We start from the raw sequence: 21,259 nt of genomic DNA, 5'->3' as shown, positions 1-21,259 counted from the left end.
ATGGAAAAGGAAAAACGTTATAATTTCCTTTTCTTTTTATCCTAATCCTAATCCTAAACATAAACAAATCTGTGTTGTTGTTTACAAATACTGCTCTCTAGGTCTCAACATCTCTTAAACACTGAGACTCTTCTTCTTCTTCACTCTCTTCACCGAACAAAAAAAAAAAAAAAAAATTTTTGTTTAGGAGAGATACCTTTTCGTTCTCTTCTATAATGGCGTAAGATTGGTTTTTTGATTCCTCCTTTCTCTATTTTTTGAAGAACGAAGAAGATTCAAAGCAGAGCAGAGCTAGGGTTTATGATTGATGACCCAGAATTAGGGTTCTCTTTGTCTTCTAATTGATGAATGAGTTAGGGTTTCCATGGCGTTTCTTCTTCTTCAACTTTCTCTCATCTGATTTGATCGACCAACTAAAGGTAATAGAAATTCTAGGGTTTACTTTTAAGTTATGTTAAGACCTCATTCTCTTGTCTTGTCTTCTAACTCTTTGAGTATCTCGGTTGATGAATTTATTTGCAGGAATATATATTCAAGTGATGATCGGAAGAGCCGGATGATGGGGTTTCTTCTTTTGATTTGACCGACCGCCAAAGTACAGGTTTTATAAATTCTAGGGTTTTAGATTTTGGTTTGGTTTTAATCTAATTCTGGTACATGTTGTGCATGTCAGAGAGATGGATTGAAGAATAAAGAAGAAGAATACTCGGATCTGCTTTATCTCAGAGAGATGGATTGAAGAGTGAAGACTGCTTAAGGTAAGTTAACTCTGTTCTTCTCTCTTTCTTGCTTCTTTTCACTTGGATTTACAGTTTTTTACTAACTAATACTAACCACACATACACATACATCTTCAGTGATCCTAATGGAAGTTATAAGAAGACACTCTGAATTCATAGGTTTGTGTTACTTGCTTTTAGATGGAGTTGGTATTTTATAATATTTGGTCTCACTTCACTTCTTCTGATAATTTTTTTTGCTTTACTTAGACAATTCGTTCCATTGCTCACTGTTACTCAATACTTCCCATCCATAAGTGAAACTGAGACTTTTTGGTTTTGTTGTTGCTGCTTCTCTAGATGATGAAGATATATATGATGCACTTTCTTCCCACTGATGTTAAGGATGGCATCAAAATCCTCTTCTTCTTATTGGTCTGTAAGTCATCCCAAAGTTTTATCCTTTTCTTTATTTTTCTTCTGTTTCAAGTTTATCTATCTCCCTTAACCAATACTCTCTTTTTGTTTTTGTTTTGGACAACAAGGTGCTACTCAAGTGTGTGTGAGGGATTATGACCTTAACCATGGAATGCTCCTCTTCTTGCTTTGTAAGTGATCTTACATTCCTCTATATTTTTCTTTTCTTTGTCCTGTTTCAAGTTCATCCTTGACTACCCATTGATTCTATTTTTTAATGTTATTGAACAACAAGGTGCTACTGAAGTTGGAACTCGACAAGGCACTAGAATTCAACGCACCATCCTTTGAACTAAAAGCTACTTGTCATTGCCTCATGCCAACAACTCCCATCCACAGGTATTAAACAGGTAAGAAGCTCTCTGATTACTTTAACTCTTCTCTTATCTTTATTTGGCGTGTGAATGTTTTTTACTTTTGAAGTAAGAGTCTAGCTTTTATTTGTATATGGTGATCTTAAATAATGGGTTTGTTTGTTTCTTTCGGGTGAAACAGATGTGTGTCCGTGTGTTCCAGCCAGAATTTTTGGAGGAAGTAGATTCACTCTAAAAACGGTTGATGGAGAGCGTTCTTAAGGTAACAACATCAACCTAATTTTTGAAGGTAATGTAATCCTTTCTTCCCTTGTCCGCTTCCATAAAAGTGAGTCGAATTTGCTTTTTTGATGGGTTTGTGTGTTTCTTTCTTTTGGTGAATGTTTTCGCTTTACTCAGGCAAGTGGTTCGATGGCGTTTCTTCTTCTTCAAATTTCTCTCATTTGGTTTGATCGACCAACTAAAGGTAATACAAATTCTAGGGTTTACTTTAAAGTTATGCTCAGACCTCATTCACTTGTCTTGTCTTGTCTTCTAACTCTTTGAGTATCTCGGTTGATGAAGATGCAGGAAGATATTGGTGCCAAGTGATGATCGGAGGAGCTGGATGATGGCGTTTCTTCTTCTGATTTGACCGACCGCCAAGTACAGGTTTCATAAATTCTAGGGTTTTTTTTTTTGTTTTTTGGTTTTGTTTTAATCTAATTCTGGTATATGTTGTGCAGGTCAGAGAGATGGATTGAAGAATACTCAAGTCTGCTTTATCTCAGAGAGATGGATTGAACAGTGAAGAAGAAGATGACTTAAGCAGACTGCTTAAGGTAAGTTAACTGTGTTTTTCTCTCTTTCTTGCTTCTTTTCACTTGGATTTTCAGTTTTTTACTAACTATTACTAACCTGCATACACATAAATCTTCAGTGATCCTAATGGAATTTATCAGAAGACACTCTGAATTCTCAGGTTTGTGTTACTTGCTCTTAGATGAATGTTGTGTTTGATAATATTTGGTCTCACTTCACTTTTCTGATTCTTGGATGCCTCTATTTTTTTTTTTGCAGTTACTGTACGTGGGCTCCCATCATCTGTTCCATGGCAACATTTGAAGGTCTGATTGACAACTAATGTTTTTGCTGCAACATTTTGGTTTCTACTCCCTTATCTTGTTTTTTTCTTTCTGATATGAAATCCATTTTTTTGGCAGGATCATATGTGGAGAGCTGGTTATGTCTTCTTTAATTTGCTGAGGTCACTCGAGACAGCTTCTGAGTCTTCCTCCTTTGTCCATTTCAAATTCTCCCCATCCATAAGTTGTGAGTCTAATTCCGCCCCTTTAAAGTTTATTCTTCGTTACACACACAATAGAGAAACTAACTGATATTTTTTTCTTATGGTTTTTTGCTGTTGCTTCTTCCTTCTCTAGATGTTGCAGTCTTACACAACGATGGTCAAATCCTATTCTGGAGATTGAATTGGCGTTTGTTTCAGGAGTCCAGAGAGACGACCACAAATCTGTGATACTTTAATCTTCTGGAGAGTGTTGGGGTGAGATTTGTTTCTCCACTTTTTAAAATTACTTTTAAATCTCTCTTGTTTATGTTTGCTTAGTAACGAGTTTGTCTCCTTTAGGTTTTAATAAGAGGAGCCAAGAATCAGTATACCTGCTGCTGGTCAGAGATGTATTGAAAAATGAAGAAGAAGACTCGTACTGCTTAAGGTAAGTTAACTCTGTTCTTCTCTCTTTGTTGCTTCTTTTGATTTTACTGGCTCACAGAATAATTCAACTCGATCGGTCCCCAAGCTTTGTGAAGTGTTTGGTGCCTCCTATTCTAACTGAGCCTGGGAAATGTACTATTTACATTATCATTCTTGTGCTACCAGATTTCTGATTTTTCTTTGGTTTTATGAATGTCTTGTAATTGTTACAGGTCAAGAACCACCTGTGGCCTAGCGTTGATGCTCATAGCGGAGTGCTGCCGAACTATTATCGTCTAACCGAAAACAAGGTACAAAACTGCATTGTTATCACTCAAGTGTTAAACCCTGGGCCTTGTTTTGCTGAATCTTGGTTATAATTAATTGACTGAACTTTGTTTCAGATACAAATACTACACTGCTTTTTGGGTGTCTCAAGGAGTCTCTTCATCTGCTCACAGGTTACACAGACATACTTTGGCGCTATTAACAATTCTTGTTGAATAAACCCACACTCATCTTTGTGATGTTGTTTTCTCTCTCTTGTTTCAGCTGATATAGGACCGGGCTCTTCGACTGCCACTAGAGCGGCCAAAGAGTGTAAACATGGAGAGGTTACATCTCCTCCAAAAGGTGAAACTTTGCAACTTCGTGGGGCCCTTAAGCTCCTCTCTAAACCACCGTAGGTGTGCTTTTTTTTTTTTACATCTCATATAATTTGGTCTCATTCCTCACTTCACCATCGTTGTTGCTTGTTAGCAATAGACGAAAAATCCTGGATAAGGTCTAACTCCCTTTATCTTGTGTTTTAGGATTATCCGGTTCTTTGGTGTGGGTTTTATGGGTCTTTGGTAACTTATCATCCAAAGTGTGGGGGTCATAGGTGGTGGTTATGCAGCTTTTGCTTTTTTTCAGGCTGGTAACGTTTTTCCCCCTTTAATATTTATTTGGTCATACTTTCTTTTTAATTAGCTCACAAATTATTTAACTCGATAGGTCCTCAAGCTTTATGAAGTGGTTGGTGCCTCTTATTCTAACTGAGTCTGGAAAGGTACTATCTAAATTATCATTCATCTGCTACCACATTTCTGTTTTTCTTTGCTTTTATGAATCTTGTAATCGCTGTTACAGGTCAAGAACCACCCATGGCCTAACGTTGATGCTCATAGCGGAGTGTTGCTGAACTATTATCGTCTTACCGAAAGCAAGGTACAAAATCACATCGCTATCACTTAAGTGTGATTCGTTTAAGATCAGAAGATAAAAGGGAGTTAGCTTGGTGGAAATATTTGGAATTTAGGATCTTCGTTATTAGTTCGCTGCTACATAACTTTCTGGTTTGTGTTTCATTACGCATATCACTTATTGTTTGATCTATCTGACATGATATCCATCTTGATGCAGATAATTTTTCAATCCAACCTGTTTTTCGTCAGATCAATGCTTCAGGTTTTGGTTTTACAGACCTTGTGTCGAGATGGGCTACTATAACAATGTAAGTGTCTTTTGTTTTCTTTTTTTAGCTCTACAACTCTTATGTTCAAAATTGTTGTTCCATCGTTCTTTGTTTTTAAAGCATGATACTGTTGCAGGTCTTTGATGAATGCAACGACCAAACTGATATCGGTAATTACAAAGGATTTAGATTTGGATTAAGCCTTATGTTCATGAGTCTTCGCATTTTTCTAGACGATGGAAGGGAAGTCATTCTTCAAGTAAGTTCATCTCTATATTATACTATAGTCTAACACTTACAGCTGTACAATCTTGGTTTGACCTTCCTATTTTAATTGATTTTTCAGTGTTGGTCTCGCGTGTTCTCTTCTGCGACTGCAAGGATGACGAAGAAGACTCTCTTGAAGTCATTGCCGCCGCGGAGTCTGGAAGAGTGAAAACCAACCCCGACTTTGACAGCAATACGTTCTGCGTCCCTGCTAACAGTGGAGAGTAAGACCTAGATTTGTTTCTCCCTTTTGTGTTGTTGTTTCATATGTGTAAATGCTTGGTTTCTAATGGTCTTCTTTGCTTTTTCTCTCAGGTTGCTTTGTCATTATGTTGTCAAAGGATCACAACAACAAGCAGCAATATGGACGGGGTAAGTTTCCACTCATGAGACGCGCTTATTTATGTCTAGTTACTTTTTTATTTTTATCTCTTGTCTCTTGCTAACTTTGGTGTGCATGTTTTTTGTTGTTGCATCAGCCTCAAGGATTGTCAAATTTGCTCAGATACTACCAGAGAAAGGCATCACTGGACCATTTATGGTTTCAGGTATGGAGATGCACATTTGTTGTTTGTTCTGTGTAGCCTAAGTTTTCCCTTCACAAGTGTAACGTCAACTGCAATTTGGCTTTTGTCTTAAGGTATCAAAGAAGTATGGTATGATGGATGAAGCATTGCATTTGTAGTGATTATTTGGTTGTTGTCACGGGTAATTTTAACTTGTTTCACTTAAATTAGCATTTTTGATATTTACTCTTGGTGTTGTTCTGATGCTTTGTTCTCCTCTGCAGCTGTCAGTGACTACAAATAACCTCTCCAGCCTCAGAACCTGAATGATTGTGTTTCATCTATAGGTAATAGATTTGCACCAATGTAATTTTTCCTCCCTCAATACTCATTTTTCTTCTTCCTCCTTAGTTACACTATAAATGTGTTGATTGCTGCACAGGTGACAAGAGGTGGAAGACGAGTGGAAATTCTATCTATGATATTGTGGTGCGTGATGTCATACCTCTCAACATTTGAAATCAGGTGGGTGATCTGTTCTCTCCGTATCATCTTGTTTTTGTCCATACCACCGTGTGTCTAATCGAAGTTAAAATTTATCTTTAGGTGTGTGCTTATCTAGCTCATCGACTCATACACATCCAAACGACCAACATAGAGCAAGAAATCTATGGTTCTGTTCACAAGAAACCTGCCCAAAATCCAAGAAACACGCAACTGTCGTAAGAACTTCCACACACACATTCAAATATACAGAGATTCAGCAGAACAATAAAACCCCCATTGAGTAAAGCCTAAACAATATTACTCGTAATACACAATTTCAGCAGAAACCCACAGGTAAACATTTGAACCACATATTTGCGTAGCTTAATTTAATTAAAAACATATGAGATACACCCTGTACGCAATAAGCAGATTCTTATAACATCAATGAAGAGCTAGTCAAACACAAAACGTCATCCAAGCCAATCAATAATTCAGTATAATGAAGAGAGATTCAAAAAGTGACCCTTGGTGATTGTAGGGTTGTAAATTGGTCTGTCCATAACCAAATGGGCATGTCCATTTGGACACATACAATTTATGGTCATTTATGTGTCAAGACCCAAATACACCCACACTCAAATATGTCCAAACTAAATAAGACCATGACCAATTGGTCTGTCCATTGGTTGCAGATTAAAGCAAAATTCATAATCTCATAAACTCATAATTATAAAGCTAAAAGTTTATAAACTCATAATTATAAAGCTAAAGATTTATAAATTTATAATACACTTATAATACTCATAAATACACGAAGAAAAAGAGAAGCGGCGAAAAAAAAAAAAAAAAAATTCCCCAAATAGTAAAAACCCTAATTTTTTAGGATTATTGGACAACCCACGTCCAAACTAGTTTAGACCATATATAAATGGGCTAAATTGGTTTTAGGCCCATTTGACCGTTTTAAATTTGGTAATAACCAAAACCAGTCCAAATTAATTTGGACCAGACAGCCCATGGTTTTAGAGACCAATTGACATCTCTAGGTGATTGGCATATCCAGTAAATATTAAATAGTAGATTCATGAAGGAAAGAAGGAAATACAGTACTTTTTAGTAACTTGAAAAGTTCAAAGTGCAATTTTTTTTTTTTTTTTTGGAACTTTACGTTCAGAATTAATGAATTAATGTAAATCGAACCAAAATTTCTTTATGAATGATAAATGATTTAGTCGGTTTTAGTTTAACAAATCTTAAAGATTCATACAAGCTTTGGGCCCATTGAAACGAAGCCCATTTTCAACCCTATCTAGCCTCTCTTCCATATATATATACATATTATAAATATAGGATTCACCTACGGACGATATTATATTTGAAGACCCTGCGTTAGGTTTTTTTTCTTGGTTAGGTTGTGAAAAGAGTCGTCTTGAACGATGGAGAAGATGATGAAGATGAAGGAGATGAAGAAGGCTACGCAGGAGGAGGCTGTGGCTGTAACATCGGTCTATTGGGACATCAATAAGTGTCCGGTTCCCCATGGCTGTGATCCTTGTCTGGTCCGTCCGAGTATTAAACGGCTTTTGGAGAAGAATGGCTACTGCGGTCCTCTCAACGTCACTGCCTTTGGCAAACTAGAGGACGTCTCTACTGATTTGCTGAGAGGACTCTATTCCAGTGGAATCAGTCTTACCATTGTCCCCCACGGTTAAAACTCTTCTCTCATCCTTATGCATGATTGATATTATAGAGAGAGAGTCTTGCTCATGTCTTTTTTTTTTTTTGTTTTCTTAAACAGGTTCCTCAGACATTAAGCGCCTAATTGATCTTCCCGACCACGATGCTAATTTTATGGTCATATCCTATAGCGAAGCCTGCCCTGGTTTCTCTGACACTCTAAAATTGATGGGCTACAACCCTATCCAGCCGTTTCCATATGTTTCTCTTGATAGCTTGCTTATGGAAGGTTTGTGTTTGTTGTCTCTCTTTCTCACTGTGTTGTTGAATCAAAAATAACCAACCAATTGAATCTGTTGCTTGATCTGCTGGCTACTTAGATTCAGGGGCACATGAGATAGAAACGGCTGAATCTACCTTGTGGCGTTGCTTCGTATGCTCCTACCTAGATTCTGACCAAAGCTTTGAATCTTTCGCCTTACATCTATCTAGTGCAGAACATCATCAACATCTGGTAATCATGCATTGTACATTTTGTCATTTGTCCTAACTGTTTTTCTAGTCAAACACCCTCTTATTTCCCTTTTCTCTTTTCCTAGCTAGTTTTGTTTGCCTTGTGTGTTTTGACCTCATGTTCATTTGTTGTTCAAGCAGATGTTGACTATGAATATCGTGCCTCCTCCACCGCCGGTTGATGATCCTTCCATGGTGAGTAAGCTTCAAAACGTCAATGTTTTCATTTCTTACCACATGTTTTAGACCACCTTGTTATCAGTTGCAAAACCTCTTACCACACGTTTCCCTTTCTCACTTAATAGTTTTGTTTGCCAAAATTTGACCCCATGTTTTCTTTTCTCCACTGGAGGTGCGTGTGATGGACTCTCTGATGCAGATCAACATGCCGCAGTGGGCGAGCCTTAATCCTTGCACACTTGCTACATCATCAAGTGGGTATAATGTGATAGACTGGGAGGCTGTAAAGTCGGTGGGTGAGACGTAGGTCTTTTGGGACATCACTTTTTTGTCCGATTCCCCATGACTTTGATGCTAGTCTGGTCTGATTCCCCATGACTTTAATCCATTACAAGGTGGATTTATTTATTTTGTTTATAAACACTAATTTTAGAGTAATTTTTGTTATTTAATTTATAGAAAATTTGCAGTTTTTATTGTAACACCGAACTAGTTCATGGATGGTTCGCTTTGCCAGTTAATGTTGTTACTTGTCAAAATATTTCGTCATTATGGATGGTAATTAAAATAACTATATATATAGTACATATCGTACTTGTATACTATGTGATTTTTCGCTATATGAAGACTAATATTTGTTGGAAAAAAAGTTAAAAGTACAATGCAAACCCAACAACACAAACCTTGTTTTCTATTGATCTACGAAAGGAAAGATTTGAGAGTTTAAGACACATATGACAAACAAACAATCTTAAAAAAAAATCATAAGTTTTGGTTTATTAGTAAGTAGTAACACAAAATAGCATTACATTCATTGATATTATCAGAGTTATGTAACTCTACAAACGACTAGATGAACGAATATCCTTAGACTTTTTGGAAACACCAGTCTTTTTAGGGTTTCGACCACGAGACCAATCCGCATGTTCTGGTCCATAGCAATAGTCGAAGAAAAGCTCCTCACCTTCTTCGATAGCCTTCTCCGCGTATATACCGATCCTCTGGTCTCCTCGCACAATCATCAACTGCACACAAAACCATAAATTCTCATGTCATGAATTTTATAGACAAGAAAATCATTTAACTGGTTTGAGTTTGTTCTTGCAATGTTTTGGAGAAATATGATTCTATATAAGGACCAATCAGCAACAAGTAAATTAAATATAAACATGATTTAAAGAAACCAAGTTAAGTATTGGACTGCTAGTGTATGTTAATGATAAAGTACAATGAATTGGTACCTTGGCGTAGCAGTTAGGTTTTGCTGAGTGATTGAGAAATTTAAACTTGTTACCTTTACGGCGAGCATCGATTTCGAGCTGTAAAATGTTTCCTTGATGAGAATATATAAATGTGTAACTCGCGAATAGTAAACATCCAAGGTAAAAAGATCAGAGACAAAAGTTAAATTACCTGATCATTCAAGGTAAAGAGGTAGGACGAACCAGTCCGATCTTCTAGTCTCCCACGCTCATTTGCTTCATCATGAGTGATTAGTTCGCCCGTATATTCTCCGAGAAACTCATTCTTTTTAAGTGGGTGCTGACAAATCAAACCAAATCACACAATTAATGGTATAAAACACTAAAAACAAACAAAGAAAAGAGTTATCAATGTACCAATAACTATTAAACTTTGGGTTTTGGTTATGCTTTTGCTTACCCGTGTAAATGCACCCCATCCTTGAACATCAGACTTTGCAAGGAGAATCTAGTGAATAAGAAAAGAAAAGACAATTAAATGTTTTTCATATAATCAGTTTTAAAATTTCGGTACGTATTTGACGTTGATGGTTTACCCTCTTGTTTCTGCTAAGAAGGAATTGCATGTTCTTGCATTGCATTTGCTCTGATGTCTCATCTCCACAGCTATATTATAAAGTAAAAAATAAAAATTAAGACTAGGTTCGACCTTTAAGCATGGAATTTTGTAAAGAAATATCGAAGTGAAAGTGTTACCCAAAAGAACAATTCCGACAAAGATCTGGATCACATTCACGACTAGCAGCGAAGCAAGGACATTGTCGGTTTACGCATTGACCTATTGCACAACGACATCCTCCAAAACGATTGTTACAATCCTTCGGGCACCTGAATAATAAATATTGTATATATTGAGTTGATCAATCAGAGTTTTCGGAAAATTCAACATCAGATAGACTAGTCCGAATTATTTAAATCTTATGGAGAATTCTAGTTTAACCATTATAAGGCCTCAAATAACGTTTTAAACTTTACGAGTAAAAAGAATGACATACCCGCAATATTTTTCGCAGCAATTTTCATTAGTTAAACAAATGCATTGATCTCCACATGTTGACTCGCAACTGCATGGTGTGTACTGCTTATATAACTTAGCTTCTCCATTGGCTGTTTTTTTCAAAGCAGGTGGACAACGAGCATATTTTCGTTGTCTCACCTTTTTGCGGACAAACCTAGTACTTCTTCGAGATACTTTTTTGTTAACCTGTTATGAAACCATCAATATAAACTTGAATTTATGTGTTTCTAACGTACACATGTCATGAGGATTACGACACTATAGATTATATATTTTACCTGCTTGTTTTTTTTTGTAGCTTTGTAATGATCTAATAACATAGTAGATTGATCTTGTTCACTCATGTATTTGTAAACCTCTTGGCACGTTTTACACCCCCGAAGTAAGTTTAATGCAATAAGACAACTGCCAAAAAAGCATGATCATCAAGAAATACATACACGTTATAAGTATATATATATACGACGATACATGAAACACCATTTTTAAAATGTTTTTACCTGTTTCTCCCAAAGAGTTCAACTCCTTTCAAGTAAAGATCCTTCTCCTCAGGCGTCCACATAGTCATCTCTGTATTATCTGTTGTTACTTCATAAGTATCATTCACTTCAGCATCTTCATTTACTGTGTTGTTATATGAGACCATATTCTCCCCTCTCTCGTTTGATGTAGAATTATCATTATCCACCACATGATCATTAGCTTCTACCTATTATATATGTTAAACCATTAATAAACATAGTTAAGACATAAAAAAGCATTAAGATCAGAGAGAGAGATCAGAGAGAGACCATGAGGTAACAATGCTCATAGCATTGTCTATTATCATCTTCATTCTCGGACAAATTAGATATACCTTGTCCCTGACAAGCCAAAGCAATCTAATTTAGCTAATAACAACTTAAGCTTATAAAGCTTGTTATGTAACGTGAAGTTTGATTATAAATAAATTCAAGCTTACAGATTTAATCTCAGGCTGATACTTCTCATGCATAGGACAATCAAATATCTGTAAAATGAATTAATACAAATATAATAAAAGCATGTATCTATAATCTTCTCTTTTCTTTTTTTTCTGTGACAAAAAAAGAAGAAGGAAAGATTCAAAGTTACCAAGCAACGACGGCAGAAACGCTTATAAGCAGCATCCTGAAAAGTAGTAACAATTCCTTCGGAAAGCAAATCAGAAGTCTCTTTAACATTTCCATCATTCTTAAGCTTGAGCTCATTGTATCTTTCCTACATTATTTAGTTTAGAAAAGAGAGCAGCCAATAAAAAAGCAGGAAAATTATTTATCGATGTATATATATATGAAGATTCGATTTGGTTATTACCAATATATCGGAAACATCCACTTCAAGAAACTTGGCGAGAACACTCAGCACGTCCTGATCCTCCAAACCATATTCCTTCCCAATCGTCCTGAAAAATTCTTGAACACTTTACTAAATATGGACTACACTTGACTGCATATATGAGTTTATAATCAAGAGAACATATGTGATGCAAAAACTAACCATATAAACCGGTCTACATCCTCGGAAAATTCGCATATTTCTTTCTTGGTTTCTTCCTCATCATCTTCTGCTTCATCTTCTTCGTCTTCCTCGCTGCTCAATTCTACTACCTCACCATCCACGTAGTAGAATTGTCTCTTACCAATCACAGAATCATTCTCAGCCATCAGCTGGCTACTGCAGTGTTACGTTAAAGGCATGCATGTATTTATACAATATGAGTGATAAAATATAGTATATGATGGATCTTTAGTAGGAAACAAAAACAAACATGCCTATTCGTGAAGACCCATGTTGTCGATCGTGGTAGCTGCTCAATAACTGGAAGCTTGACACTGTGTAGTTTAATATCTTCATCAAGAACATAACTCTCGTCATCGTTGCAATCATAATTCCAGTAGCCACTGAAATGACGAAGTGGTTCTAGCATTCTCGAAAGAAGCAACTTGTTATCTCTTCCTCCATTATTATTCTCTGCTTGGGACCGGTTTGAGGCAAGGTATTGATGGTGGAAAGAATGAGCAAACACACTCCGTTTGCATATCATCTCGAATGAATGCTGTTAATCAATTAATAGGTAAGTGATTTAATTCAAAATTGCAGAAACTTTTGATTCAGAATGGTTGACAAATATATATATGCATCAATCTTGGCTTCTTATATATACAGACCCTACCCCCAAAAAAATGTGAAGTCCTAGGCAAACCAAAATAAAAATTGGCCCTCTTTGAATGCTTTTTAATTTAAAATAATAATTTGCACTCTTTTCTTTGTACATAAAAATATAAAAATTGTACTACTATTTGTTTGAAAACAAATGTTTTACTAGAGTTGAACTCCGGTGGGATCGGTCGCATAAGTGGTGCTGTAACCACTTGACTAAATATACTTCCCTTTTATTCAAAGTTTTGGACAGATATCTAAAACTCGACAGAGCTGGAAGTATTTACTGATTTGCGCCAAAGAAAAAAAAAATACATATATGTTCATGATTTATCTGAACATCTCTTTGCAATCCTATAATTATCAGATTAAGTCTCTCATCTCCTTAATTTCACCCCAGAGAAAAAAGAGAACAGAATATATATTGAAGCAACAAAAAGTCTCTTACATTGATATGCAGAAATCTCTCCTTTTCGATTTGCTCTCTCATCTGATTTATCTCGGGTGGCAAATCCTCATCACCACCTTCATGGCTTTCCTAGATCAAATCAACAATAAACTTTTTTAAAGCAGTACGAAATCACGAAAATTATGTAAAATAAAAAGAAACGATCGAGAAGCAGTAGGACTTATACACCCCACACATCAAATATAAATAACAAAAATTCTGCTGGTTCTCACTACTCAGAAATTTTATGGATCATGGGAAGAATAACATAAATCTATCACAAACCGTAAATGTTATAGAACTTATCATGATTTCACATCCTAGTCAATAACGATCTATTTGGAGTATATAACTCACCTCCTCCATTAACCTCCTCGCCTCTTGTTGTTTTCTCGTCTTCTCCGATGTTGTTGCAAAGGATTATATATATGGAGGTTTTCAATTAAATAAGGAGTCCACAAAAAAAAAATGAAAAGAAAAAAAAGGAAAAACTATAATCTAGAAGAAACGTATGCGTATATGGAACCTCATGCTTTAAAAGGAAGAAAATATGGAAATTTGAAAATATGAGGAACATTTTAATTTTGAAACATATACTATATATACATGTGGATGTTGGCTTGCCTCTTAAATAACGTTTTGACATCTCAAGTTTGAATTCATATACTTTATCTTTTAAAAGAAAAAAAAAAACTCATAATTATGTGATAAATTGGTTTGATTAAACTACCATTGAAAAATTGTTGATACATATATTAAAATGTCGGAACGTCTGGTAAATTAATTACTTATATTAGTGTATTCATAGTATGATTTTTTTGTTGTTTACGTAGAAGAAACAAACTGTAAATCGTTGAAAACATATATAGAAAGAAGAATTTTAAAATTAAATGAAAAAGTCTTAAAAATATTAAATTGAGTTTTGAGTTTGATATCTCAAATCCCTTACACGTTATTATCATTACACATATCAACAACAAACGATTCACAGCCTTTTCTCGACCTCTTGATGGCCAAAATTAACATATTCACAAAAAACAAAAACGCTTTGAAGATCTTAACCAAACCAATTCCAACACAGATGTAATACATCCACCAGTTCAAAAAATCGAGACCTCCCAAACGAATCAGAAGGTTTCGTTTAACCTCTGCAACGACCACCAAACTTTCAACCTCATCTCTTAGCCTCCACCACCACATTAGACCAAAAGTCACCGCCACGATGGCTCTCTCCGACCATCTCTCCTCTTCCACGTAAACCCCGAAAACAGTGTCGTCAACCACCGGCTTAACCACGACTCTGAACCACATCAGCATGACTTCGTGTAGGCCCAAAAAGAACATAACCCTAACCAAAACCCACCTTTCTTGAGAAGCAAGAGAAAAGCTTGTGTCTGTATTTATAGACATGGTCGTGCTCATGGTTCCTTCTATTCCAAAGGCAACGCAAGCTTGGACGATGAAGAGAACGATCCAGCAGATGTATAGATGGGCATGGAGAACAGAGCATTCTGGTTTTCCGGAGAGATTGTGGATTAAAGTGGAGACGATGATAGGAGATAAGATTGTGTATAAGACTCCAACATCGACCTGGTGAAGAAGGGAGAATACGCCGGAGACGGTGACTGGAGCTGAGAAAGAGGAGAGAGAGAGACGTGAAAGGAAGAGGAAAGAGAGAGGGACGAGGAGACTAAGAAGGCTAACAGAGATCATTTGAAATGGTCGAAGCAGTGACCAGCTGCTTCTCTGGTTCTTCTGTGTTTCTTCATGTTCCATCTTAATCCGCCAAGAAGAAGAAAAAAAGGTGAGAAGAGACTGTTGCTTGAATGAGAAGAAACAGAGGATGTAAGAAAGATCTATATAAAGCTTTAGGAAGTGTGTTTGGCAGCCACGTCTAGCTTACAAAAGGTCCTCTTTTCTTATTCCTTTATATTTTAATTCTATGCATATAACTAATTCTCTTTTATTTGTTTATCGATGAACGCAGCTAAACTGAACGATTCTCGTAATGAAAAATATTAGTAATGAAGATAATGTTAATACTTTAAGTTAAAATTGTACTTGAAAGTAATGGTTACTACTACAAGTTGGTAAATATATTAGTTTCTTTGACCAAAAATGCATCCGACGGACCCAACATATCTTAGTGTTCGACCATTACATGGATAAAGCTCCTCATATCTATTTTTAAAAAATCATACCACATATACGTGTGTATATAATATTATAAGCAGATTAGATGTTACATTAAATATTTCCTGATCTCTTCCTACAAAAAAAAAACATTTCCTGATTTCTTTTTTGAAAGAAAGGGAGGATTAAAAAAATCCAAGATCTTGAATGACAGGTAATAACTCAATTGAAAAGTTAGTTATAAATCCTAGTGTTAAAGCTTTGACAAACTCAGGATTAAGACTAGTGGAGTTGTAACTTTCAGTTTGAAAACGAAAGTCAAAATAATATTGCATAAGTTGGTACCTCATCTTCTAATTCATTACCGATCTAAAAAGCTTTACGGTGCAATGACAACAAAAAAAACGGTTGAAAGAGGCGGTAACTTTTTCTTTTGTTTTTCACATCCTAATTTTACCACTAAAAGAGTCAACATCAATAGCCTTATTATGAAGCGACTATAATGTTGCTGCTTCAAAGCTTGGTGTGACCACCAGATTCAGTGGATAAAATCATTGCTAAGCTTAGAAGATCACTGTCGTTCAATCAAACAGCAGAGCAAGAAACTTTACTTTGTTCTTTCATGGATGTATCAACTACTGATTTTGATCCCAGACAAATCTGATTTTCCTTCTAGAATAGAAACATATTTCATGGAAAATCTCAGTTCATAAAAACCCAAAAAAAAAAGAAGAGCAAGCGCTAAGCTGAACCACTACCTTCAAGCGATTAAGCAGCTGCAAGTGGCTGGAGAGCTTTAAGAGGATTCATGATAACACCATCGATAAGTCCATACTCTTTTGCTTCCTTAGCACTCATGAAGAAATCACGGTCTGTGTCCTGGTTTATCTTCTCCAGGCTTTGACCAGTGTGATACGCGAGATATCCGTTTAGGTTCGCCTTGTGATGCAGCATCTCATTTGCCTGGTTTCAGAGCATGTTTACTTGGATGGTTAGATTAAAAAAATGAATCAAAATCTAGTCTCTGTAGCAACTTAAGAGGATGTGACTGGGATGCACTCGTAAAGGCAAGGATGAGTAACCTGAATGTCGATGTCGGTTTGGCCACCTTGAGCTCCACCAAGCGGCTGATGGATCATTATCCTTGAGTTTGGTAGACTGTATCTTTTCCCTGCAGTTTTAACGAATGAAGTTAAGCTCACATCGAGACATTGAAGACTTACCTAAAAGACTATCCTATGAACAAAAGGGATTAAGAGACTACCTTTGGTTCCAGCACTCAGCAGAAAAGCTCCCATACTGTTCATAAGACAGATGAAAGGAGGGCATTAGAATCCATACAACTCCACATTTACCAAGGACCATAAGAAAACCAAGAGATAATGAGAATTAAAGGATGGTGAAAGTTTCACCTAGCAGCTAGACCGACACAAACAGTGGAGACATCAGGCCGGATATGCCTCATAGTATCGAAGATAGCCATTCCTGAAGAAAGTGAGAACAATGAAAACCGGAAAAAGAGATGAAAACACTTAACGAGATCACAGGGAAAAAAAAAGTAAGCTGATAAAAGTTGAAATTACCAGCTGTAACTGATCCACCAGGAGAATTAACATACATGACAATATCCTGTTCAACAATAAGCACTATCAGAATCCTAAAAGCAAAAACATCTGAATAAAGTAACAAAGACATGAAATTGAATTCTACTACAATATCGAACCTTAGTAGGATCAACAGCATCAAGGTACAGAAGCTGAGCTACAATAATGTTTGCCATATCATCATCAACAGCACCACCACAACGAATAATCCTCTAAACGATCAAAACAAAAGAAACCATTCATTGACAATACAACTAAGCTGGAAACTTATTCAAGGAGTAGAGTTTAATCAGTTTTACATATTGGAAGAGCTGACTAATGATACTCTGGAAACGCTCTTGCACCATAGGAGGTGGTCCTTGTCCTTGAGCATACACAGGAAAATACGGTGACGAAGGAACTTGCAAATCATCTCTGCAAAAGTAAACATAGTTCCATCCATCAAAAAAGAGAGTTTCCAAAATCACAGTTCAAAGAACATCGTCAAACTCAAAATTTCACCTCATGGACCAAACTCCTTGAGGAGATGGAGTCTCCGGTGTCCAGAGATTGCCGGAATATACAGCTTTCGGAGTTGAATTCTTCCTATCGCTAACTAACTTCTTCGTCTTCCTACAAACAAAAAAACTCGTTCAGTTCCCTTATAAAGCTAACCTAAAGAAGATTCAGAGAGAAAAGTGAGAGAAACCTTGAACGAAGGGGCTCGAAAGGGAGAGAGAGCTTGGGAGAATCGAAAGAGGAGCCATTGGGACTAGCGGAGACGAATCCAGCTGTAAATCTGAGAGAAGAAGCCGATGTAGAGACGCAAGCATGAGCCATTTCTTTTTTTGTTGTCGATTTGAGGGGGGATGGAATTTGAAAACCCTAGCTCCGTTCACCGGCGAGGAACCTTCCGGCTCTTTCTTCTTATCCTTCTGCAAATTTGGGGATTTCTTTTTTGCTTCTTCGTAGTGTTGTGACTAAACTGACTAATTGGTGCTGATGATATCTGAGGAGGGTGTTATCGGGTCGGGTTTAATTCAGGATGGGGCGGGTCAATTTTAGGTCCGATAATATTACACGCTAACGCCTTTCTGTACTTACAAAACGCGATTGTTACGTTTTGTTTGTTAAACAAGATTATGTGTTTATGGGCTTTGTGGAGACCATTACTGGCCCATAAGGCTTCCTAATTGTTTTTTAGTTTAGACGGTTTTCGAGTCTATTGATTGGCCAATAAATAAATCATGAGTTAAATTATTTGGACTCATGATTTGCGGAAGTCACGTAGGAGTGGGAGGATTGAGACGATGCATTCGGCGGCGTGGTCGGTGCCGGAGCAGATGGAGTCAATGGAGGGTGGCACGTGGAGGGAGGAGATGTTGAGATTAATTAGAGAGATCCGGGAGGTTTTTGAAGGCGTTTTTGAGGTCCGTTAGGTCTAAAATGCTCCAATGCGTCGTGAAAGCAGAGTAATCGGCCTCAGTGGTTTCGTCTACGCCGCCGTCCTTTGTGGTGGCTACGGTAGAAGAAGGAGCAGCGGAGGGGACAACAGGTGAGAAGATACGAGCGGAGGAGGAAGGAAATGAGAGGAGAGAAAACAAAGCAAGAGAGAAACAGAGCAATGGTGATGACTTCTTCATCTTCTATTATGAAGAATGAAGATTTTAGATATATATATATATATATATATATATATATATATATTTTTGTTTATAAACACTAATTTTTGTTATTTAATTTATAGAAAATTTTCAGTTTTTATTGTAACACCGAACTAGTTCATGGATGGTTTGCGTTGCCAGTTAATGTTGTTACTTGTTAAAATATTTCATCATTATGGATGGTAATTAAAATAACTATATATAGATCATTCATATTTTATCAGAGATGGTTCATTGAGTTAAAAGTATGATTATTTTGGAATCTTGCTATATTAGTTTCGACTTCTTCATTCAAGTATGATTATTTTGGAATCTTATTTTATATATGGCCGGCCGCTTAAAAACATAGAATACAAGAGCTTTTTTTTATTCTGCTTACGACGATCGATTATATTATCCAATATCAATCCATATCTCCAAGTCCGGATGTGATTAGCTAATAACCACCATCTTCTTTCGCACATGACAAATCTTTTTAGGGTTATCCATGATAACAACTTTCCTATAAATTTCCAAGTTTGGATGTGATTAGCCACTATCTTCTTCTGCAAGTGACAAATCTTTTAGCCTTTTAGGTTATCCCCAACGGGGGCTTTTAAGAGAGGTTTTAGTGGAAAAGTAGGAAGAAAATAAATCAGAAAGAAAATAAAAGAAGAAGAGCTCCTCTTATTTAGTATACTCGATTTAATATAAGAGGCTGTGAGGTGTCAGCGCATGGTTGGATGAAGAGTTTTATTGAGAACCATTTTTTTTTCCCGATTGTGTTCTTCCCTTCCTCTCTCTTTCTCTCGCTCTCTGTCGCGAATCTCTTAATCGGAGGAGATTGATGATAGACTCTGGTCTCATCAATTGAATTGGTTGGAATCGTTGGAGATTGGAATTGAAAGTTACGAGAAGAGCAGAGAGGCCAACACTATAAAAAGCAGGCTTTGATCTCACTACCTCCACCGTGATCCCTCCACTGCTGCTCTTGCTCAAGCTTACGCTCCCGGTCAGGTACCATCACAATTTCGTAGCTTAGGGTCTATTGCAAAGACTGCTTCCCACACAATTTCGTAGCTTTGATTTTAGAATTATCTCAAAGGTTCTTCCTTTTTTGCCTTTAACCCTGTTGTGCTAGAGTTAGATTTTACAGTAGTGATTGTTTTTTTTTTGTTTCAATAGGATGTTTGTGGTGGGAGTAGCTACCAAAGACTATTCTCTTCCAAGCTTTGTTTATTTCTAACTTGGATTTCAGGATTAAAGGCACAACTGGAGTTGAGATTGCTTCTGGCCTCAATTGGTATTTAAAGTATAAATGTAATGCTCATGTTTCTTGGGACAAGACTGGTGGCATTCAGATTGCCTCTGTTCCACAGCCTGGATACTATTACCAACATGTTGTTACATCTAGCTGTAAGACATATACACGTCTTGGAATCAAACTTTTCTCATGTGTCAATGGTTATGTAATGAATCACTCACGTCACATAGCTTCTCCTGCTTACTTGTTTACTTCCAGATTCATATGTTTGGTGGGGATGGGATGGGAGAGAGAGATAATCTTTGTTTAGAGCCTCTTGCTCGTTGTTGACTGCTTCTATTTTATGACAATGGTTACAAGGATCAAGGATATGGAAATCTCCAAACACCAGGTACTTCTCTTTTATTTTCTCTGCAAACTATGGGCTGGATCAGTTGATGCAGATGCAGTTTTATGGTTGTGATCAGAACATGTCTAGTATGGGTAACTCCGGGTTGATGCAGCATGAAGTTTATGGTTATGATCAGAACTTGTGTACGAGTGATATTACCGACAGAAACGTTCCAGATCCTAGTCTCTCAAACACAGTCTGAGATTTCTCTGAAATCAATCAAACTGTCCAATTATGAAGCTGTCTATGCATTGCATTGGTGTCTATTTGGTAGTACGAGGACAATTAATATGTATATTGCATCAACATATAATTTTCTTTATTTGTACCTTCTTTATGAATAAGAACATTGTGTTTAGTAAGTGTTGTTCTTGGTCTATATTTTGGTTCTATCTCTGCATTGTCACAAAATTTACAAGTTCAATATAGTTCTTTTTCGGTTCTGTTTTAGCGAATAAAAAGTTACCAAATTACACCCATCAAAGAGGGAGTTATGGGTGAGTTTATGAACAAGATTGCATATGCTTTTTCTTAAATGTGGCTAGCTTAAAATTTTATTCTCAAGATTGTTTCTGCAGTTGGTATTATGGTAAGCATTTCCTCTTTTTATGTATTTTACTTGTCATTTATTATGTTTTAATGTTTCCTATGTTTTAAATTTTATGAAATGCAATAATTTTATAAACATATATTTCAAATGCAATAATTTCATATTCTAATTTAATTTTTTTATTTTCAAAAAAGATAAAATAATTAAGAGACTCAAAATAGGAACCCACCATTGGAGGAAAAACTTTTAATTAACAAACCCAAAGTTCTTAATCATCTCAAACTACAAAATATATGAATAAACAATTTAAGAACCCTTAAAATATATCCCCCATTGGGCTTGCCCTTAGGGTTATGGATGCATTTCATGCATGCTAACTTTCCTATGATATCGGAATATCAAATTCCTTTGTAGTATTGGAAAAGGAAGAAATAATATCAATTAAAATTAAGAAAAATAATTTATCAAAACAAAATAAATTATAAGGGTGGAAAT

At 36.3% G+C, this 21,259-nt stretch overlaps 4 protein-coding genes and 1 long non-coding RNA gene across 54 annotated transcripts; 2 read left to right on the top strand and 3 right to left on the bottom strand.

The window, feature by feature from the left end:
- Positions 1–38: 38 nt before the first annotated feature.
- On the top strand, positions 39–8,830 carry LOC104754230 (uncharacterized). Of its 50 annotated transcripts, none has more exons than XM_087495105.1 (36): positions 39–419; positions 523–595; positions 674–758; positions 858–899; positions 1,080–1,158; positions 1,265–1,327; positions 1,432–1,546; positions 1,692–1,799; positions 1,910–1,976; positions 2,075–2,155; positions 2,236–2,331; positions 2,430–2,471; positions 2,570–2,616; positions 2,713–2,821; positions 2,932–3,053; positions 3,138–3,225; positions 3,437–3,514; positions 3,608–3,664; positions 3,756–3,889; positions 4,016–4,122; positions 4,200–4,254; positions 4,335–4,412; positions 4,608–4,698; positions 4,796–4,918; positions 5,006–5,150; positions 5,242–5,298; positions 5,406–5,474; positions 5,567–5,634; positions 5,717–5,779; positions 5,875–5,957; positions 6,039–6,272; positions 7,333–7,628; positions 7,720–7,887; positions 7,979–8,112; positions 8,253–8,306; positions 8,464–8,830. In XM_087495105.1, the coding sequence occupies exons 32-36, from the start codon at positions 7,358–7,360 to the stop codon at positions 8,596–8,598; spliced, it is 762 nt and encodes a 253-aa protein (XP_087351231.1). In that variant the 5' UTR covers positions 39–419; positions 523–595; positions 674–758; positions 858–899; positions 1,080–1,158; positions 1,265–1,327; positions 1,432–1,546; positions 1,692–1,799; positions 1,910–1,976; positions 2,075–2,155; positions 2,236–2,331; positions 2,430–2,471; positions 2,570–2,616; positions 2,713–2,821; positions 2,932–3,053; positions 3,138–3,225; positions 3,437–3,514; positions 3,608–3,664; positions 3,756–3,889; positions 4,016–4,122; positions 4,200–4,254; positions 4,335–4,412; positions 4,608–4,698; positions 4,796–4,918; positions 5,006–5,150; positions 5,242–5,298; positions 5,406–5,474; positions 5,567–5,634; positions 5,717–5,779; positions 5,875–5,957; positions 6,039–6,272; positions 7,333–7,357; the 3' UTR covers positions 8,599–8,830. The 50 variants fall into 50 exon arrangements, 36 of the variants coding, with proteins under 36 accessions (XP_087351231.1, XP_087351230.1, XP_087351259.1 ...); XM_087495104.1 differs by having other exon boundaries at positions 7,315–7,628; XM_087495133.1 differs by having other exon boundaries at positions 50–419; positions 1,080–1,154; positions 2,081–2,155; positions 3,756–3,885; positions 7,315–7,628.
- Positions 8,831–9,042: 212 nt separating this feature from the next.
- On the bottom strand, positions 9,043–13,693 carry LOC104759043 (histone-lysine N-methyltransferase MEDEA-like). The gene is made up of 17 exons (XM_010482016.3): positions 13,558–13,693; positions 13,201–13,290; positions 12,365–12,648; positions 12,090–12,266; positions 11,907–11,994; positions 11,685–11,810; positions 11,533–11,580; positions 11,363–11,434; positions 11,072–11,280; positions 10,850–10,976; positions 10,549–10,757; positions 10,250–10,381; positions 10,090–10,159; positions 9,954–10,001; positions 9,705–9,833; positions 9,533–9,610; positions 9,043–9,316 (listed from the first exon to the last, which is right to left on the bottom strand). The coding sequence occupies exons 1-17, from the start codon at positions 13,564–13,566 to the stop codon at positions 9,131–9,133; spliced, it is 2,082 nt and encodes a 693-aa protein (XP_010480318.2). The 5' UTR covers positions 13,567–13,693; the 3' UTR covers positions 9,043–9,130.
- A 373-nt stretch (positions 13,694–14,066) lies between these two features.
- On the bottom strand, positions 14,067–15,141 carry LOC104754229 (uncharacterized). Its single transcript, XM_010476368.3, has one exon. The coding sequence runs from the start codon at positions 14,974–14,976 to the stop codon at positions 14,146–14,148; it is 831 nt and encodes a 276-aa protein (XP_010474670.1). The 5' UTR covers positions 14,977–15,141; the 3' UTR covers positions 14,067–14,145.
- A 734-nt stretch (positions 15,142–15,875) lies between these two features.
- Positions 15,876–18,012, bottom strand: LOC104754228 (ATP-dependent Clp protease proteolytic subunit 5, chloroplastic). Its single transcript, XM_010476367.2, has 9 exons — positions 17,626–18,012; positions 17,439–17,549; positions 17,237–17,351; positions 17,057–17,149; positions 16,917–16,962; positions 16,746–16,818; positions 16,598–16,632; positions 16,416–16,504; positions 15,876–16,296 (listed from the first exon to the last, which is right to left on the bottom strand). The coding sequence occupies exons 1-9, from the start codon at positions 17,754–17,756 to the stop codon at positions 16,102–16,104; spliced, it is 888 nt and encodes a 295-aa protein (XP_010474669.1). The 5' UTR covers positions 17,757–18,012; the 3' UTR covers positions 15,876–16,101.
- A 1,808-nt stretch (positions 18,013–19,820) lies between these two features.
- On the top strand, positions 19,821–20,682 carry LOC104754227 (uncharacterized). The gene is made up of 3 exons (XR_762089.3): positions 19,821–19,975; positions 20,082–20,214; positions 20,291–20,682. It is a non-coding gene; the product is annotated as an uncharacterized LOC104754227 (long non-coding RNA).
- The last annotated feature ends 577 nt before the right edge of the window (positions 20,683–21,259 follow it).

The sequence above is a fragment of the Camelina sativa genome, chromosome 17 (genome assembly GCF_030686135.1).
Source record: "Camelina sativa cultivar CO46 ecotype springtype chromosome 17, ASM3068613v1".
Classification (NCBI taxonomy): Eukaryota; Viridiplantae; Streptophyta; class Magnoliopsida; order Brassicales; family Brassicaceae; genus Camelina; species Camelina sativa.
This window is presented reverse-complemented; position numbering and strand designations above follow the sequence as displayed.

What these genes read in the sequence shown, in the direction of transcription:
- LOC104754230 (XM_087495105.1), top strand. Translation starts at nt 7,358, where the DNA reads ATGGAGAAGATGATGAAGATGAAGGAGATGAAGAAGGCTACGCAGGAG. An exon ending in TCTTACCATTGTCCCCCACG is followed by an intron (nt 7,629 to 7,719) that starts GTTAAAACTCTT and finishes TTTCTTAAACAG; the next exon opens with GTTCCTCAGACATTAAGCGC. An exon ending in TGATAGCTTGCTTATGGAAG is followed by an intron (nt 7,888 to 7,978) that starts GTTTGTGTTTGT and finishes CTGGCTACTTAG; the next exon opens with ATTCAGGGGCACATGAGATA.
- LOC104759043 (XM_010482016.3), bottom strand. An exon ending in ATCAGCCTGAGATTAAATCT is followed by an intron (nt 11,435 to 11,532) that starts GTAAGCTTGAAT and finishes TTGGCTTGTCAG; the next exon opens with GGACAAGGTATATCTAATTT. An exon ending in TGTCGGAATTGTTCTTTTGG is followed by an intron (nt 10,160 to 10,249) that starts GTAACACTTTCA and finishes TTTATAATATAG; the next exon opens with CTGTGGAGATGAGACATCAG.
- LOC104754229 (XM_010476368.3), bottom strand. Translation starts at nt 14,976, where the DNA reads ATGGAACATGAAGAAACACAGAAGAACCAGAGAAGCAGCTGGTCACTG.
- LOC104754228 (XM_010476367.2), bottom strand. Translation starts at nt 17,756, where the DNA reads ATGGCTCATGCTTGCGTCTCTACATCGGCTTCTTCTCTCAGATTTACA. An exon ending in TTAGTCAGCTCTTCCAATAT is followed by an intron (nt 17,150 to 17,236) that starts GTAAAACTGATT and finishes TTGATCGTTTAG; the next exon opens with AGGATTATTCGTTGTGGTGG. An exon ending in ATGCTGTTGATCCTACTAAG is followed by an intron (nt 16,963 to 17,056) that starts GTTCGATATTGT and finishes ATTGTTGAACAG; the next exon opens with GATATTGTCATGTATGTTAA.